We start from the raw sequence: 17,944 nt of genomic DNA, 5'->3' as shown, positions 1-17,944 counted from the left end.
CGCTTGCCTGTGAAGCCTAAGACCCCGGTTCGAGGCTCGATTCCCCAGGTCCCATGTTAGCTAGATGCACAAGGGGGCGCATGCGTCTGGAGTTCGTTTGCAGAGGCTGGAAGCCTTGGCGCGCCCATTCTCTCTCTCTCCCTCTATCTGTCTTTCTCTCTGTGTCTGTCGCTCTCAAATAAATAAATAAATAAATAAAATTTTAAAAAAAATTAAAAAAAAAAAGAAATGAAAGAGAAAATGGAAGCAAAAGGGTTTTGTAGTTCTTGTTAATTCTTTTTGTTTTCAATGTTCTTTTTAAAAAAATATTTTAGGGCTAGAGAGATGGCTTAGTGGTAAGCACTTGCCTGTGAAGCCTAAGGAACCCGGTTCCCCAGGACCCATGTTAGCCAGATGCACAAGGGGGTGCTCACATCTGGAGTTCGTTTGCAGTGGCTGGAGGCCCTGCCACGCCCATTCTCTCTCTCTCTCTCTCTCTCTCTCTCTCTCTCTCTGTTGCTCTCAAATAAATAAATAAAAATGAACAAAAAATTTTTTAAAATATTTTACTTATTTACTTGGGAAGAGAGAGAAAGTGAGGCAGACAGAAGAGAGAATGGGCATGCCAGAGCCTCTAGTATCACTGATGCTTGCTGGCAAGCTTGTTTAGCTGATGAGAGCTCTGGGTTCAGTGAGAAATGCTCTTAAAGAGAAAAAGTACTTGTTTGCAAGCTGAAAGAGGAGAGAGAGAATGAGAATGAGCTTTTCAGGACTTCTCCCTACTGCAAATGCAGCCCAAGTGCATGTGTCACTTTTACATATGGCTTTACCTGGGTACTGGGAAGTCAAAACTGGGCCAAACTGGGGCTGGTAGGCTTTGCAAGCAATTGCCTTTAACCATTGATCCATCTAGAGAGGGTGGGCTAGAGAGATGGCTCGGTGGTTAAGATACTTACCTACAAAGCCTAACGACCTGAGTGCAATTCACCAGTACCCATGTAAAGCCAGATGCATTAAGGGGCACATACATCTGGAGTTCATTTGCAGTGGCAGGAAGGCCTGGCCCATCCATTCTCTCTGTCTGTTTCTCTTCTCTCTATCTTTCTCTGTTTGCAAATAAATAAAAGAATAAGCAAGGGTTTAATACCCCAGTACCCATGTAAAGCTAGACACACAAAGTGGTGCACATGCCTGGAGTTATTTTCAGAGACAGGAGACCCTAGCATGTCCATTCCTTCTCTCTCTCTCTCTTTGTCAAATAAATAAATATTTTTTTGGGGGGTATTACTTTTTATTGGACATGTATAAGATCCACTTTTACATTATTACAAACATTTTACAAATAAAAAATTGTTTCCATTAAAAAAGAAAACAAACAAACAAACAAAAAGTTGCCGGGCGTAGTGGCACACTCCTTTAATCCCAGTACTCGGGAGGCAGAGGTAGGAGGATCATCATGAGTTTGAGGCTACCCTGAGACTGCATAGTGAATTCCAGGTCAGCCTGAGCTAGAGTGAGACCTTACCTCGAGAAAACAAAAAAGAAAAAGAAAACATTTCCTGTATTTATCATTATATAGTGGAAACAAAGGACATATAATGTATAAACATGAAGGTCATACTCCAAATATTAGAACAGAATACTGACTGATTCACTTCAATAACTCTTTCTTTCTTTCTTTCTTTCTTTTCTTTTTTTTTTGCAGTACTGGGGAATCAAACCAAGGGCCTTGAGTATGCTAGGCATGTGCTCTACCACTGAGCTATTCCTCTAGCATGAAAAGTTTTATGATTACCCACACACTATATTAACTTCCAAAGGATGAAATAAACATACAAGAGGAGGATGATCCTCAAAATATGACATATTTCTAAAAAATACTCAACTTCATATAGAGTCTGTCTTTCATGGGATTTGGTCAATGGATATCAGCAATAGAATTATATACATGGAACATTTGAAAATGCAGAACACACTGCCTTTAATTAAGTTTTTTATCAGCTTTGTTGTATGAAGAGTAGCTACCTAGACCATTCACATAATCATTTGAAACACACTGTGCATACATTATCTTATGATGAATCACATAGATGAGGGAATGAGTCTTATTTCTACAACAATCTTAAAATAGGCTCAATACAGGAATATTTCATCATTATTTTTTAGACTTCATATTCTTTGACATCTCAGCTATTAGCAATATGCAAGTACCTAACTAAGCCAGCATTTAATGGCCTAACAGTTCCAACAACCCCACTGGATTCTAGTCACATGACGTATCATCTAAGAGAATGGACCAAGCAGAATTTCTGAAATGCCCAAATCAAAGACTTGTTATGAAAAATATACAATCCCGTCATAATAAGCCCAGTGTCTCTCTCAGAGATTTGTTTCATAAATACTGGAAGCCTAATATTTTAGAAGTATTTCAGTGAAATATTTAATAACATTGTCAGCTTAAGTTTGCAAAGTGGTTTAGTTAACATGGACATCTGAAAGCCTCCAGTTGCTTCTGGATGCTTTCCTCGATCGAATTCAGTGCTGCCTGATTGATTTATTTTTGAGAACCAGTTTCAAACTATAACCTGGTTTGGCCTTGAACTCACTATGTAGCCAAGGCTATCCTTGAACACTGTAGATCTTTCTGCTTCAGCCTCCCAAAATGCTCATATTACAGGCAGGCACGAACCACCTGACCTTCTTCCTAATTTGAATTCATTTCGAATGGAGACTTGTTGGATACTTTTTTTTCCCCTTCTAGCGACAAAGGGGTTAAGTGGTCAACCTCTGTGGCTCATGGTTTTGTATGATAAATGAATAAACAAACACACACAAAAGACATGCAGAGGAATCTAGTTTGGATATGAGTCAGTTCACTTGAAGACAGACAGCATATATTTATCTACTTAGGTAACATTTTCCTTGGTTAGACTAATGTTTTGTTGTTGTTTCTTTGCTCCAAAATACATTTTAAAAAACTTAGTGACTCAAGGGCTGGAGAGATGGCTTAGTGGTTAAGCACTTGCCTGTGAAGCTAAAGGACCCCGGTTCAAGGCTCGATTCCCCAGGGCCCACGTTAGCCAGATGCACAAAGGGGTGCAAGCGTCTGGAGTTCATTTGCAGTGGCTGGAGGCCCTGGCGTGCCCATTATCTGTCTTTCTCTCTATCTGCCTCTTTCTCTCACTGTCTATCCCTCTCAAATAAATAAATAAATAAAAATATTTTAAAAAATTAGTGACTCAAAAAATTTTTTCTCTTAATATTCAAAGCATTCTAAAACAGGGTATCATCTTTTTAAAAAAAGTCAGAACCTAGTTGTAAAAATAGTTTGCATTAATATAGTCAACCTAATCCTCAAGGTATTAAAAAAGTCTAATGTAAACTATATAAACTATTCCAGTTTTTCCAAACCTCTGAATTTGTAAAATTATAGATTTCATCCCTAATCTTGTCAACATAAAAATATGTAGGCCAAAGGAATTCTATTGTGACACATTCTTCTTGGGCATGATCCTGAAAGTTTAGATTGGGGCATTGTTGGTTGTATAGAATCTTACTTTTTTGTCTTTTTCAGTGAAAGAAAGTTCAGATCTTTCCACTGGAAATTGTCATATAAGACCAGAAAAACTCTAAGGCTTATCTGCTATACAGTTACAATAAACCCAGATAATCCTAGGTTAAAAGTTATATTTGATATAAGTTACATTCCAGTCTTGTCTCAAAACAGCTAAATTCTGACACAGTAAAGAAACGGTATCTGATCAAAGAGAGCTGAAATAGAAAAGCACCAGTCCCTCTGTGTCAGTGACACAAGCAGCTGTCCCGGCTTCTCTCATACCATGGCAGGGTAAGTTTCAGTTTCACATAAATCTGATGCTCCTCAGAAAGGGATGCTCTTGGGCTGGAGAGCATATGGCTGAGTAGTTAGGGCTCTGGCCTGTGAAGCCTAAGGACCCATGTTTGTCTCTCCAGGTCCCACATAAGCCCACAGGTGACGCAAAGGTGCAAGGTTGCATAGCGCACACGGAGGCACATGTGTCTGAAGTTCTATGACAGTGGTTGGAGGCCCTGGCACGCCAATTCTCTCTAGCTTTTGCTCTCTTGCCTACAAAAAGAAAGAATGCTCTTATTCTGATCACCTCACAACTTCGCCCTGTTCTAAATTCTGAAACTATCATGTTAACAGTCAGTGGACAAATAAAACAGCTCAGTGTTAAGCTGGAGTCTTTTATACAGCTACTCTCTACTAGATAAGAGTCTTGCTGCCTCTGAGACTCAATTGCAGGCAGCTATGGTTGATATGTGCTCAATAAAAATCTCTTGATTAATCAAATAAGTAAGTAAACACATTCCTCAACAGCATTTAGTTCTACTATTATTACTTAGGATAATTGTCATGCTTGGGGTGTTTGAATTATTTTTGAGAAACTAAGTTTTTCTTCTCAATTTTACAAGTCAAACATAAGGTCCAATGTGCCTTTGAGCCCAGAGCATTTTGTCACAAGTGAGTGATAAAAGGATGAAATGAACAGGTTGGAGTGAACTCTGGTCAGGAGAACCACCAGGGGCTGCATGACCGTTTCCTACCTTAAACTGTTTCCCGCAGGTGGAACACAGGAAGTCTTTGCGGTCTGAATGCCGGAGCATGTGCAGTCTCAGTTTGTCGGGCCGACAGAAGGCCTTATCACACTCGGTACACTGGTAGATCTTTTCTGAATGGAAGCTGCGCACGTGCTTTTTCACCTGGTAGGGAAGACCAGGGAAGGCTCAGGCAACAGAATGCCAAAGAAAAGGACGGAAGGTGACTCTGCCGCTAGAGGGCACCAACACACTGCTAGGCACTTCTAGTAACCTGGTCCAGCCAAAGGGGATAGTTGCCCTAGATAGCAGACATTGCCCTTGTCACAAAGCAGCACAAGTAGCCAGAACGTGCTCCAAATCTGAACCTTCAGGTGACTGGAGGGGTAGAAGAGTGCTGTTTGGTCTATAGACCAGGTGTCTGCTTCTTGTTTTTTTGTTTTTGTTTTTTTTTTTAAACTAAAAGCAAGGTTGCTTTGAGTTTAAACTAATCTCACTAAAAATTGCCCATAGGAAAACAAAATAATCATTTTCCCTCAGGTTTTACTTATACATGTACAGAAGCATTTTTCTTCATTTGTGTATTTATTTATTGCTTATTTATTGGTTTATTTATTTGTTTTTCCATGTAGGGTCTTTTTCTAGCCCAGGCTGACTTTGAATTCACTAATAGTTTCAGGCTAGCCTTGAACTCACAGCAATCCTCCTACCTCAGCCTCCCGAATGCTGGGATTAAAAGCTTGGCTCTCGGGCTGGAGGGATGGCTTAGAGGTTAAGGTGTTTGCCTGCAAAGCCAAAGGACCCAGGTTCAATTCCCCAGGACCCATGTTAGCCAGATGCACACAGGGGTGCACACATCTGGAGTTTGTTTGCAGTGGATGGAGGCCCTGGTGCGCCCATTCATTCTCTCTCTCTCCCTCTTTCTCTGTCAAATAAATAAATAAAAAAAAAATATTTTTTTAAAAAGGCCTGGCTCTCCTTTTAATAACTGGTCCTTTTATAACTTCCTATAAAGTCAAGTCGGGGGCTGAGATGCACTTTAGAGATACAGCATTTGCCTATTTCCTAGCAAGTTTATAAAGCCCTAAATTCAATCCCAGCCCTGAGAAAACAAAAATCTAATTCTGACATATGAATATGATGAATTTGATGCACTTCTCAGCTGGGGCATATTCCCTTTACTTTGGGATTTTTTATTTTATTTTACTTTTGCTTTGCTTTGCTTTGCGAGGCAGGGTTTCACTCAAATCCAGGCTGGCCTAGAACTCACTGTGGACCAGGCTGGCTTTGAACTCATACTGATCCTCTCATCTCAGCCTCTCAAATGCTGGGAATAAAGTTGTGTGCTATCACACCTGCCTTTACTTTTGGATACTTTAAATAAAAGAATATAGCTTTATCCTGGGTTCAATTCCTAGCACCAACCTCCATCTCCAAAATAAGAAGAATATGGATTCTGAACTCTTTCAGCCATAAGTATTACATGAAAAAGCTGTGGTGGGTGGGGGATGTAGGTCACTGGTAGAGCATGTGCCTAGCATGATACAATAGTATGTTACATGCCAACTTCCTCTTGCTTCCTTCCACAATGTATCACCTTAGTAAGCACAACAGAAAACCAGAATCATAGGGAGGTGTTCCCAGGCCAAAAAATAGGGGTAGCGACACTGTATTATTTTATGGGTAATGAATATCTGACAAGGATTAAGACTTTTACTACTTGACATGTAGCTTAAACATTCAAACACCAATGACTGACCTGGGCAGCTCAGGATTATAATACTGTATGAAAAGTAGTTTGATTGAAAAAACATTGGAAAATTGTTTCAAAAAAGGTCTGAAAATACAAGTGTTAGGCAGTCTTAGTTTTCCAAAAATTGAAGTTTCTTTTACCAAAAGAAGGAATTAGACAGGAATCTCAGTCACAGACACTCACCTGGATAAAATCTGGGAACCGTTTCTTACAAGTTGGGCAGGTGAAGTAGCCATCATTGATATGAATGGCCACATGATCTTTCAACAAATCAAGGCGGTCAAAGGACTCTGGACAAAAAATGCAAGAGTACGTCTTCTGGTCCGAATGGAGCTTCATGTGGCTCTCCAGGGAGGCGCTGCTGATGAAGCCCTTGTTACAGAGATCACAGGTCAACGGGCAGTTCCCCTCCCGCCCATGGAAGCGCAAATGTTGGTCCAGTTTGTCCTTCTCCCGGAAGGCCTTCCCACACTGCAAACATTTAAAAGGCCGGAAGGACTTCCGAATAAACAGATGCTGAAGAGCTGCATTCTGAAAGACACACATAAATGCAATCACGTTGTGAGGACATTTAGTGAAGCACAGGGAAAGAGGGTAATTACCCAGAGAAGCTGAACTCAAGTGCACACACAAGAGAAAGGACCTTTCTAGGGAGGATGCTAAAAAGACATTCCCAAAGAAGTTTGTCTTGAGACTTTTTTTTTGTTTAATTTTATATCTATACATTTGAGTTTTCTTTGGAAAGGATTTAAGCAACATTTAAAACAATATTCTCAATAGGAGACTTGCATTAAAAAAAATCTCAGGGTGAAACTGGGTGAAAATTGGAGATTTGAAGAAAAGACAGGATAAGGCACATATATAGGCATGCGGCTACTGTCATCCAAATATTACTCCCTGAAGTCCTTCATAAAAGAACTTAAGTCTTGGTGAAAACATTTAGGGAAAAAATAAATAAATAAAATGAAAAGAACTGAAGAACAATTAGACACCTTGCCAGGAGAAGAGGAAATGGGTATGAGGTAAGAGGACTGGAGAGATGGATTAGTGGTTAATAAGGTGCTTGCCTACAAAGCCAAAGGACCCAGGTTCAATTCTCCAGTACCCATGTAATACAGATACACAAGGTGGCACATGCATCTGGAGTTTGTTTGCAGTGACTAGAGTACCTAGCATGTCCATTCTCTCTCTATGTGCCTCTTTCTTTCTGTCTCTCTCAAATAAAGAAATTAATTAAATTAAAAAAATAACTGAAGAGGAAGTGAAGGCTTCTGTGAATATGTTTATTCATGGGATGTGACACACGAGCACAAAGTAAACAGAACATACACATTTCATCTCTTCCTATGTAGAAAATACAGAGGCTAAGTTCCCAAAGTAGCCATGCTATTGAAGTTAAGCTTACTACTGTGTTTCCTGTCTAGACAGGTCAATTTTGCTCCTTCTTCAGACTGCACTTCTAATGCTGATTGGCTGTCTTATAAATCCATGCAATTGTTATAGGGGATCCAAGAGAAAAAAGATGGGTGCTCAGTGAAATCCATTACGAATGCTGATCAAACAACTCCCGCTTGGCTGAGAGCAGATCCCCACAATCATCTTCCACAGAGAATACAGAATCAACATATAGTTATGCTACAATGAGGATTCAGTCCCACGTTCCTCAAAGCACTGATGGCAAAGTTCTATATAGCTTTCTGGAGGAGGAATCCTTCAAAAACTAAACCTGTGGTGGATGTGGCTGGACAGCGCCTAGGTAACTATAAGAGAAGAGTAACTGAAGGGTTACTGGGGACTTTAATACAGTATTTGTGCAATGAAGAAAATCAGTAAGCAACATTCTAACTTTCAGTTGTTTATCACAAGTAACTTATAAACTTAATTTAATGTGAGATAATCATGGGGGAAGCAAAATGTTTATTTTTTTATTCACTAAAACACATTCCATATCTTGTGGCAGGAATTGTTTTCTTAGGGTTTCTCTAACAGGGCTAGAAGAGATATTTTAAGATGCTACCTACTTATCTCAAGTAAGTAAATAATAATTTCTGTTGGCTTCCCAAGTTGACTGGACCTCCTTGAGGGTATCATATTTTAATTCTTTTAAATTAAGATCCTTTAATAAAAGGAAGGGTCACATGTTAGTGTGAAAATTAATAAAGCATATTTCAAATGAAAGTTTTTAGTGTTTTCTTTTTCTTCTACAGTATCTACAAAGGTCTTTAAGAATATATCTTAGGGCTGGAGAGATGGCTTAGTGGTTAAGCACTTGCCTGTGAAGCCTAAGGACCCTGGTTCAAGGTGTGATTCCCCAGGACCCACATAAGCCAGATGCATAAGGGGGCACACACGTCTGGAGTTCATTTGCAGTGGGCCCTGGTGTGCCCATTCTCTCTCTCTAACTGCCTCTTTCTCCCTCTCTCAAGTACATAAATAAAAATAAACAACAACAACAAAATGAATATATCTTAGCTGGAAAAACAAAAAAATATATATATCTTAGCCAGATGTGGTGATACATGCCTTTAATCCCAGCACTTAGGGGCAGAGGTAAGGAGTGCAATGAGTTCAAAGCCACCCTGAGACTACACAGTAAATTCCAGGTCAGCCTGGGCTATAGGAAAACCCTACAAAACAAAACAAACAAACAAAAAAAAGAATGTCTGTTTTTTCCAATCAACCACGGGCTTGTTTTCAGCTTCTTACTCTGTCTAGTCTCTTGACTAGACATATACTTATATTAAAAAATCTTTCTATTTTTCTCAACTTTCAGGACTTTATGGAAATATGCCAGGTAAACAGATGGGATTATAAGGTTGAGCGAAGAATTAGGATTTAAAGCATGTCAGCCATGTAAGAATCTCTTCCTTTATCTAACCTCACTCCAGTTTCCAAGGACAGACTGCACAGTAGGTGGTGATGATCCTTCTGAGGATTCCATTTCACCTGGGCGTCAAATCCAGAGCTCAGTGTTGTTTGGGTGCATTATGCTAATCAGTCTTCTGTCATTTCTGATGAGTATGGGTACCTTCAGGAGCAGCCACCTGGAGCCCCTTACTTAGTTTTAGTGCAACTCTTATCTTTGTCATTCCACTGTAGCCCTTAACATCCTCTGAATGCTCAAGAACTGGCCTGCCTCTCTCTGAGCTAATAATACTTATAGTACAAGGAAGTAAAATTACCAGAACCATCCCACCCACTGACCCACTTGTAAGCCAGTTATAATCTAAGGTAGCTTGTGCACAACCACACCTGGGCCACATTCTAGAAGAAATCATGACAAATAAGGAGGCCACGCACAGATGCATCATGGGCCTTCTGATCACTAAGCTCCCATAGGTCAGCCAGCAATACCATGCTGTATGGTACATTAGCTACTTGAAGGAAGATAAAATAGTAGCCTTGCCAAACTCTGTTACTCACATTGGAATGAGTTCTGAGATGAGATTTTTTGCTTTTAAAATATTTCTAAAGTTTGATATTGATAGGTAAGTTACCCTATATTACTGATGAATTTTCTTGCTATTTTGATTCTGAGACCAAAAAGAAATCATTCGTTGTTGGTTGATTTTTAGTTGTAGATAAGAAATAGAGACAAAACAAACAGACTTTTCTTTAGCTTATCATCTACCTAGCTTTAAAGCCTTTGGTGGACTCATCGTGCCCAGCATACCTCACTGTCCATGTCTTCACCTGCCATCCACACCAAGGTCAAACGTTGTCTGCAAGGCCCCATAACCACACTAAGCACATCCCTGTGTCTGGGCCTCTGTTTCCATGGCAGCCCTTCTCTGGAGTCATCCACCTTCCACAAGAGATTGTCTGTCTTCCACAGAACAGTGCCTTCTTATCTACTAATTATTCCCTGCCTCCCCTATCTTTTTATTCTTCCAAGGACTTAGTGCAACTATAGGCTGCATTTCATAGTTAACATATAACTGCAAATGACCGTCCACTAGCATTGACTTATTATTTAGATTATAAGCTCCTAGAGACAAGAGTTGAAGGTTCTGTTGAGTACCTAGAAAGTGCTGAATATACAGTATAGCTCAGCACTATGTCACAAGTCATTCAAGTTGTTTTAGAGCTAGAAGGGACCCTGGAGATCATTTAGTCCTACCCTTCCCTTTCTGCAGGAGTAATCTGTAGCCCAAAATTTATTCATTCATTCTATTTGCAAATAAATTATCATTATTAAGTTGCATTTACTTTAGCAACCAAATTATATTTTCCATCCGGATTTAGTAAGTACAGGTTGCAAAGAACAGCAGGTCAGGCAAACACTTAAATAACATTCTGTATGTGAAACACAGGAAACAAACCTACCTGCAGCTCCAACTGAGCAGGCAGCATTAGAGGAGAGAAAAATAGTTACATTACCAACTGGATTGGAAGACTTCCTTTTACTTGGTCATTACCAATCTGGATAAAAAAAGATGAAAAAGTATATAGCCCTACTTTTTAGAATGTGTAAGAGAAAAAAGCAAGATAGCTCAACTAAAACTGACCTCCAACTGTGGCTTTTACTCTAACACAAGGACTCTTATATCAAAATCAGTACCTGACTCCTTCAAGAGTACAAGCACATGAACAGTGAGACTATGCTTGAGCATCCACAGCTTCACGACAGGTGTGGGCCTTGGTGTTTTTCTTTTTTCTTTTCTTAAAAAATATTAAATCAAACATGCACTTCTCTGGAGTTAATAAAGTATCAGAATTGCCAAGTAGAAAAGACAATAATTGGGCAAGAGGAAAAGTGCAGATTGGGAAGTATGCATGAGAAGATATTCATTAAGTTGTTTACCTGTCCTTGAAATAATATAGCTTGAGCTGAAAGTTGTATGAGTTTCAAGTGTAAGACCCTTGTAAAGGCTGTTTAGGTTGAGAGCTCTTAAAGAGCCCTTCAGAGCGGCTATTGGCTATGATGTTTAAATACACCATTACATGAAGACATGGACTAGACTATTTTTCCAGGTCCCTTCAGCCTACAAACAAATAAGCAGACCAAAAGAGAAAGCAGGCCCAATCTCTCACCCTCAGCAAGACCCCTTGGCAGGAGTCCCCATAGCTACTGTAGTCTGAACACAGTCTTGACTCATCATCTTAAAACAGAAAACAAAGATGACCAAAAGAAAATAAGCTAATGTAATCATCCAGCTAGAAGTTGTAAAGGTTCAGAAGTTACACGAAAAGCTTCTTTCATTTACAAGTAAAATATCAACAAGAATCTTTTTACACCCAGCTCTCACAACCATGGATTTTATACTGTGGCTTTCTGTTAGCACAGACACTTGCACAAAACCATGGATATCCCTAGAGTTCCTAATTCAGACTCAAAATGCTACCCATGAAATAAGAGAAACATATGCCTGAGGTAGAAATTGCAAAAGCCTGGTAGCCACTTAGTCTAAAGACAAACACAGATCACACATGTGACATGCTAACCATCTCCCAAACACACAGCTATACTCTAAGTTGACCCCAGGTGTGCACTATATCTGCCACAGCAATTTGGACGTAGACCCCTTTACATTGACAAGTAGCCACAATTGCTGATCTTTCTTTGGAAACTGTAGATAACCAAATTAATTACCCATAACTGATATGAGAGCTACAATTAGACACAGATTAGCCTGACTTAAAATATAAATATTTTAAAATATGTATTTATTTGCACATGTATGCATATATGAATGTGTATATATAAATGTGCATGTGTATATGTATGTGTATTTACGCATGTGTATGCACATGTGTGTATGTATGTGCATGGGTGTGTGTGCATGAGTATGTATGTATGGGTGTAACAGGGCTTTTTGTCACTGTACTGAATGCAGACATTTGAGCCACTTTTTGTGTCTGGCTTATGTGGGTGGCTTGGGAATTGAACCCAGTACCCTAAAATATAAATAATTTTGACTGGGAAGTATATTTCAGAGGTATGTCTACCTAACATGCTTGCACAAGGTCCTCAGTTTAGTCCACAGCACCAAAACTTATGAAATTTAAATAAAATTTGAACAATTATCAAATTTAAATAAACTCATTTCCCTAATATTAATTTGTGAATTTAGAGACATGGACAGCTATCCTATTTTAACTACACTAGTCCACGAACAGCCAAAATCCAGGCCTCTGCGTGTCATTGTTATGTTAACTGAATCTAGGATCAGCCTTGCCAGCCTTCCACAGGACACAAAGACACTGAGAAAGAGCTAACACTTTTTGCAAAATAAGGGAATTGAGCATGTGAAAGGCCAGATACAAGACACCAAAGAGAACAGCGAACAGGCTGGAACAAAATGCCCTGAAAAAGCTGACCATGGAAAGAAAGGTCACCAGCCAGTAAGGGGAAGCACGCTTTCCCACTTACTCGGATGCGTTTGGCCCTGCGCATGTCATCTGCTGTCAAAGCGCTCTGGGCAGGCATTGTACTCTCTTCCTGCTGTGGCTGAAGTTGCAGGGTGGGTGTCTCCGGTTCCTGCTCCAAAGGTGATGGGGTAACCTGGGGCAACTGAGGAATTGGGACAGAAGCCTGTTCTGGCTGATCTAGCCCATTCAGAGGAGCTGGCTCAGGTTCATCAAACTGCTCCTTTGTGGGAAAATGCAGCAATTCCTGAAAAACACAATAATAGAAATTATTCCCCTGATAGATAAAGACATATGCTAGAAGGACTCCTGGCCCTGATTTAGTGTTGGTATTTAAGGCATGTTTCCGAGGCTGACTCAAACTCCTGGGCTCAAACACTCCTCTTGTCTCTACCTCCTGAGTAGCTAGGACTAATAAGGAATATGCCATTGTGCCCAGTTGTGGCTATTTTTTTTTAATGTGGGGGGAAATGATGTTGAAAGTTAATTAATCAAATATACATGGAATTTGAAAGCAATAAGATATTTCTAACCATTGGACAAAAATACTGTCCTTCTGTAGTATTAATAATTTTGATGGCTTAATTTAACAAAGTCCCTCTATAACATCTCTGGTCAATTTCAAATCTTTACAAATCAAGGTTAGATTTTTATTGTAAGTAAGACTTAACACTTGAAAATACATTTCTTCTTGTTTTCTTTTAATGTTAAAGAACAGATTTTATTCTTCATATCCAAAAGTACTGGAATGGCACACAACATAGTAACTTAGCATGCAGAATAAACTGATATACACCATCAGTTATAGCTGTTTTCATGTCTCATTTTGGAAGCCCTTAAAAATGAACATCCTTGCCAGGCATGGTGGCACATGCCTTTAATTCTGGCACTTGGGAAGCAGAAGTAGGAAAATCACAGTGAGTTCAAGGCAACCTAGGACCCTAGGACTATGGAATGAGTTCCAGGTCAGCCTGAGCTAAAGTGAGACTCTACCTCGAAAAAACAAAAACAAAATTGAATATCCCTGAATGATCTTTATTAAAGTTATCAATGAACAATAAAGGAAGTTACTTCAGAAAAAAATCTTACCATGAAAAAGAATTCAATTCCTAGGATCTTGGAACTTTTCTAAGCCAAATACTTGATTTGTGCCTCGCACCTGAGCTGTAGAAAATAGTCTTAAACTCCTTTTTACTTAGAGCAACACTGGTGGAGGTCCTAGTTTGAGATTATACTAAACTTAATCTTGTTACTTTGTTTTAGGACCTCCATTTGAACTACATGAAACACACTTTAACTATCAGGCAGCAGTGCTCAGAAAAGACAGGGTTTTGAACATCTGAAAGGCATTTGTATTTATATCTACTCAGAGTTGGCTGTAAGTCCATTTAAGAAGGAATTCCTTCCCATCACCTAATACCTGTGTCCCATCGTCACTCTTTTCCCCATTTTCACTGGTTATTTCCAAGCGGATAAATTTTGGCGGACGCCCTGGCCGTCGACCTGGGCCAAATCGTCTCTTGCCTCGTCCCCTTCCTCTCCCTCGTGTTCTGGGGACAAAGATTGTGTTACAGAATAGTCATGATTACATCATACTACTACATAGCATTATTTCCCTAAATGATCCTTACTAACAACAAATTCTGAATTTTTCTCATTTTCATTGGTTCTTTTCTCTGATGCAAACCTTATATTGCTAATACATGCTTTCAAAAGTTCTCATCTTGGGTCTGAAGAGATGGCTTGGCGGTTAAGGTGCTTGCCTGAAAAGCCAACGGACAGACAGGTTCAATTCCCCGGTATCCACATAAGCCAGCTATACAAGGTGGCCTATGTGTCTGGAGTTTGTTTGCAGTGGATAGAGGCCCTGATGCGCCCATTCTCTATCTGTCCCCTCCCAAATAAATTAATAAATAATAAATTTCTCATCTTTTCTCCCTCTTAAGTCCAAAAACAGGTTTTAAAATTATTCTGGTGGGGGGGGACCCTACAAAAATACAAACTACCAACAACATTTTGTTTTTGAAAGAGGTAAGAAATGCAACCAGGACAGGATGTGCTAATAGTGTGTTTCCAGAAGGTCACATTAGACTGGATTCCACCTTGTTCTTTTCCCTCTGCCTCCAGAAATGTGGCTAAATTCAAATAAGTTTTTTAAAAAGAAAGAGGCAGATAGAGAAAGAGAGTGGGCACACCAGAGCCTTCAGCTGCTTCAAACAAACTCCAGAAGCAGGTGCCACCTTATACATCTGGCTTACATGAGTCCTGGGAAATCTAACCTGGGTCCTCTGGCTTTGCAGGCAAGGGCCTTAAGTGCTAAGCCATCCCTCCAGCCCTCAAATAACTTTATTGCCTTACCATTGCTTTCTAGACAATCAGAACAAACTTTTAATTCAAATTCAACTGTCCAACAACATGCTTAGTAAACACCAAATAAATTATATTCCCTTTAATTCATTTCTAATGTGCAATAATTCCTTTTTTAAAAAAAAAATCTTTGTTTTTTATTTTTATTTTCAAGCAGAGAGACAGACACAGAGAGAAAGATGGTGGGCAGGGAGAGAATGGGTGCAGCAGGGCCTTCAGCTGCTACAAAGGAACTCTAGACAAATGAACCACTTTGTGCATCTGGCTTATGTGGGTACTGGGGAATCAAAGCTGGGTCATTAGGCTTTGCAGGCAAGTGCCTTAATTACTGAGCCATCTCTCCAGGCCCCCAGATTCCTTTTAAAAAGAGACTCTAGCCTGGTATTGTAGCTCATGCCTTTAATCCCAGCACTCAGGAGGCAGAATTAGAAGGATCACAGTGAGTTCAAGGCCACCCTAAGACTACATTGTGAATTTCAGGTCAGCCTGGGCTAGAGTGAGACCTTACCTCAGCAAAACCAAAGAAAGACAGAGAGAAAGAGAGAGATTAAAGTGTTATAGTTTAATGGAAGAATACGTACCCAACGCGCATAAAGCCCTGGGAGAGAGAAAGAGAGAATGAGAGATAGAGAGGCTCTGAAAGAGCATCATGGGGACTGAGGAGATGGTTTAGCTGCTAAAGCATTTGCCTGCAAAGCCGAAAGACCTCAGTTTGATTCCCCAGGACCCACATAAGACAGATGCACAGGGGGCATGTGTGTCTGGAGTTCGTTTGCAGTGGTTGGAGGCCCTGGTGCACCCATTCTCTTTACCCTCTCTCTGCCTCTTTCTCTCTCTCAAATAAGTAAATAAATAAGTTTAAAAAATAAAAAAAGAGCATCATGGAACTCTATGTTCAATTCTCCAGGTCTTACATAAGCCAGATGCACAAGGTGACGCAAGTGCACAAGGTTGCACATTCGCATAAGGTGCTGCACACGACTGGAGTCCGACTATAGTGGCTGGAGGCCCTGGCATGCCAATTCTCTCTCTCTTAAAAAAAATGTGGGCGACTGGCCAGGTGTGGTGGTGCATACCGGTAAGCCCAGTACTCGGAAGGCTGAAGTAGGATCCCTGTGAATTCAAGGCCAGCCTGAGACTACATGGTGAAATCCAGGTGAGCCTGGGCTAGAGCAAGGCCCTACCTCAAAAAGAAAGAAAGGGTTGGAGAGATGGCTTAGCAGTTAAGTGCTTGCCTGTGAAGTCTAAGGATCCCAGTTCAAGGCTCGATTGCCCAGTACCCACATAAGCCAGATACACAAGGTGGCACATGCATCTGGAGTTTGTTTGTAATGGCTGGAAGCCCTGGTGCATCCATTTCCTCTCTCTCTCTCTCTTTCTCTCTCTCTCTGCCTCTTTCTCTCTGTCTGTCACTCTCAAATAAATAAAACTTATAAAAGAAAAAAGAAGGAAGGAAGGAAGGAAGGAAAATAAAGTATGTGACTGTTAATCTATTAGTCTTCATTGGCATTGTGGTAGCCTGAGAAGCACCTAGGAGCTGGTCGTGGTGGCGCACACCTTTAATCCCAGCACTCGGGAGGCAGAGGTAGGAGGATGGCCATGAGTTCAAGGCCACCCTGAGATGACAGAGTTAATTCCAGGTCAGCCTGGACCAGAGTGAGACCCTACCTCAGAAAAACCAAAAAAAAAAAAGCAAAGAGAGAGAGAAGCACCTAGGAGATTAGTAAAGTAGTGCAAGTGTCTGGCGCACGTGCACACACACAAATAAATTTTAAAATTTTAAGTAGATAAGTGTAGGCAACCTACAGCTATCCCGTAAGTACCACCCTATTGCCCATAATCCTTCCAAATTGACCTATTACAATAGCTTCTAACTGGACTTCTTGCTTCCCTTCTGTGGAAGTTTGAATAGATGGCCCCCAATATATTCAATATTTTAAGAGTTTGTAGTTTCATCTGCAGCCACCTGGCTGGAGGTGGTGTCACTGGGCAGATTTTAAGGTGTGGGGGTAGGTTTGAAATTTCAATCTAAAGATATGCAAAGTGTGCCTAGCTGGAGTTTCTGAAGTGTGCTGTGCTGTGTGGCTTTTGGCTTTCTGGCTTGTACTTCTCTCTCTGTGTTTGGTCCTGTGAAAGCAGGCAGCTTCTTCTGCCATTATGGAACTTCCCCTGGATCTGTAAGCTTCAATAAATCCCTTCTCCCATAACTGTGCCTGGTCTGGAAGTTCATCTCAGAGAACCTGAAGCTGTCTGCTACAGAAGTTGGTATGGAGAAGTGGGCTTAGATGAACCTGATCAGGGGGACATTGATCTTTTAGAACCTTTGTTTTGGAAGAATTGGCATGGACTTGGTGATTGCAAGTGAAGATGCCTTCTGTAGTGGTAAACCAAGTTTTATGCCTATTCTGATGAGAGGTTGAGAATGCTAAGTGCAGACAGTATTGAACTTCAAGGCTTGGCTTATGAGCTTTCTAAGGGGAAGGAAAGACTACAGAGGACTTTGTTGGAACTGGGCTACTGGCATAAGGGCTGGCTGTGTCCTGCTGTTTGATCAAGGTTAAATTTGTAATGGACTGATGTGCTTGGCTAAAGATAATAGACTGAGAGTTTTATGACTTTAAGTTGGAAAACCTCAAGCAAGTTAAAATTACAGATACTGAGACTGGTCTTAAATTACTGAACCTGCTATTATCAAACACATTAGCAATCTTAAGGAAGATGGCTTAACTCCTTTACATTAAAACAATGGAAAGGATGCCTGAGGAAAGACTTATCATAGAAACGCAAACTCTTCTGGAAAGAGTTGACTGGAGAAGGAACCTACTCTTCAAAGTTATGATTTATTTTGTTCCTGAATTAAGAATTTGGCTGTGTTCTGCATACCTGGTATTGGTTTCA

General features: G+C 40.3%; 1 protein-coding gene across 2 annotated transcripts in view; it reads right to left on the bottom strand.

Moving 5' to 3' along the window:
• Prdm10 (PR/SET domain 10) overlaps positions 1-17,944 on the bottom strand; it is a 150,386-nt gene that overhangs the window by 33,210 nt on the left and 99,232 nt on the right. Inside the window, exons 11-15 of one of the 2 annotated variants that reach the window (XM_045145074.1) lie at positions 14,100-14,229; positions 12,684-12,926; positions 10,637-10,648; positions 6,494-6,841; positions 4,567-4,722 (exon numbers count right to left, since the gene is read on the bottom strand). In XM_045145074.1, coding sequence (XP_045001009.1) covers positions 4,567-4,722; positions 6,494-6,841; positions 10,637-10,648; positions 12,684-12,926; positions 14,100-14,229 — 889 coding nt within the window. The remainder of the gene's footprint in view (positions 1-4,566; positions 4,723-6,493; positions 6,842-10,636; positions 10,649-12,683; positions 12,927-14,099; positions 14,230-17,944) is intronic. The other variant, XM_045145075.1, reaches the window with a different exon arrangement.

Source organism: Jaculus jaculus, chromosome 3 (assembly GCF_020740685.1).
Source record: "Jaculus jaculus isolate mJacJac1 chromosome 3, mJacJac1.mat.Y.cur, whole genome shotgun sequence".
Taxonomy (NCBI): Eukaryota; Metazoa; Chordata; class Mammalia; order Rodentia; family Dipodidae; genus Jaculus; species Jaculus jaculus.
Note: the sequence above shows the minus strand (reverse complement) of the source record. Positions and strands in the feature narration are given on the sequence as shown.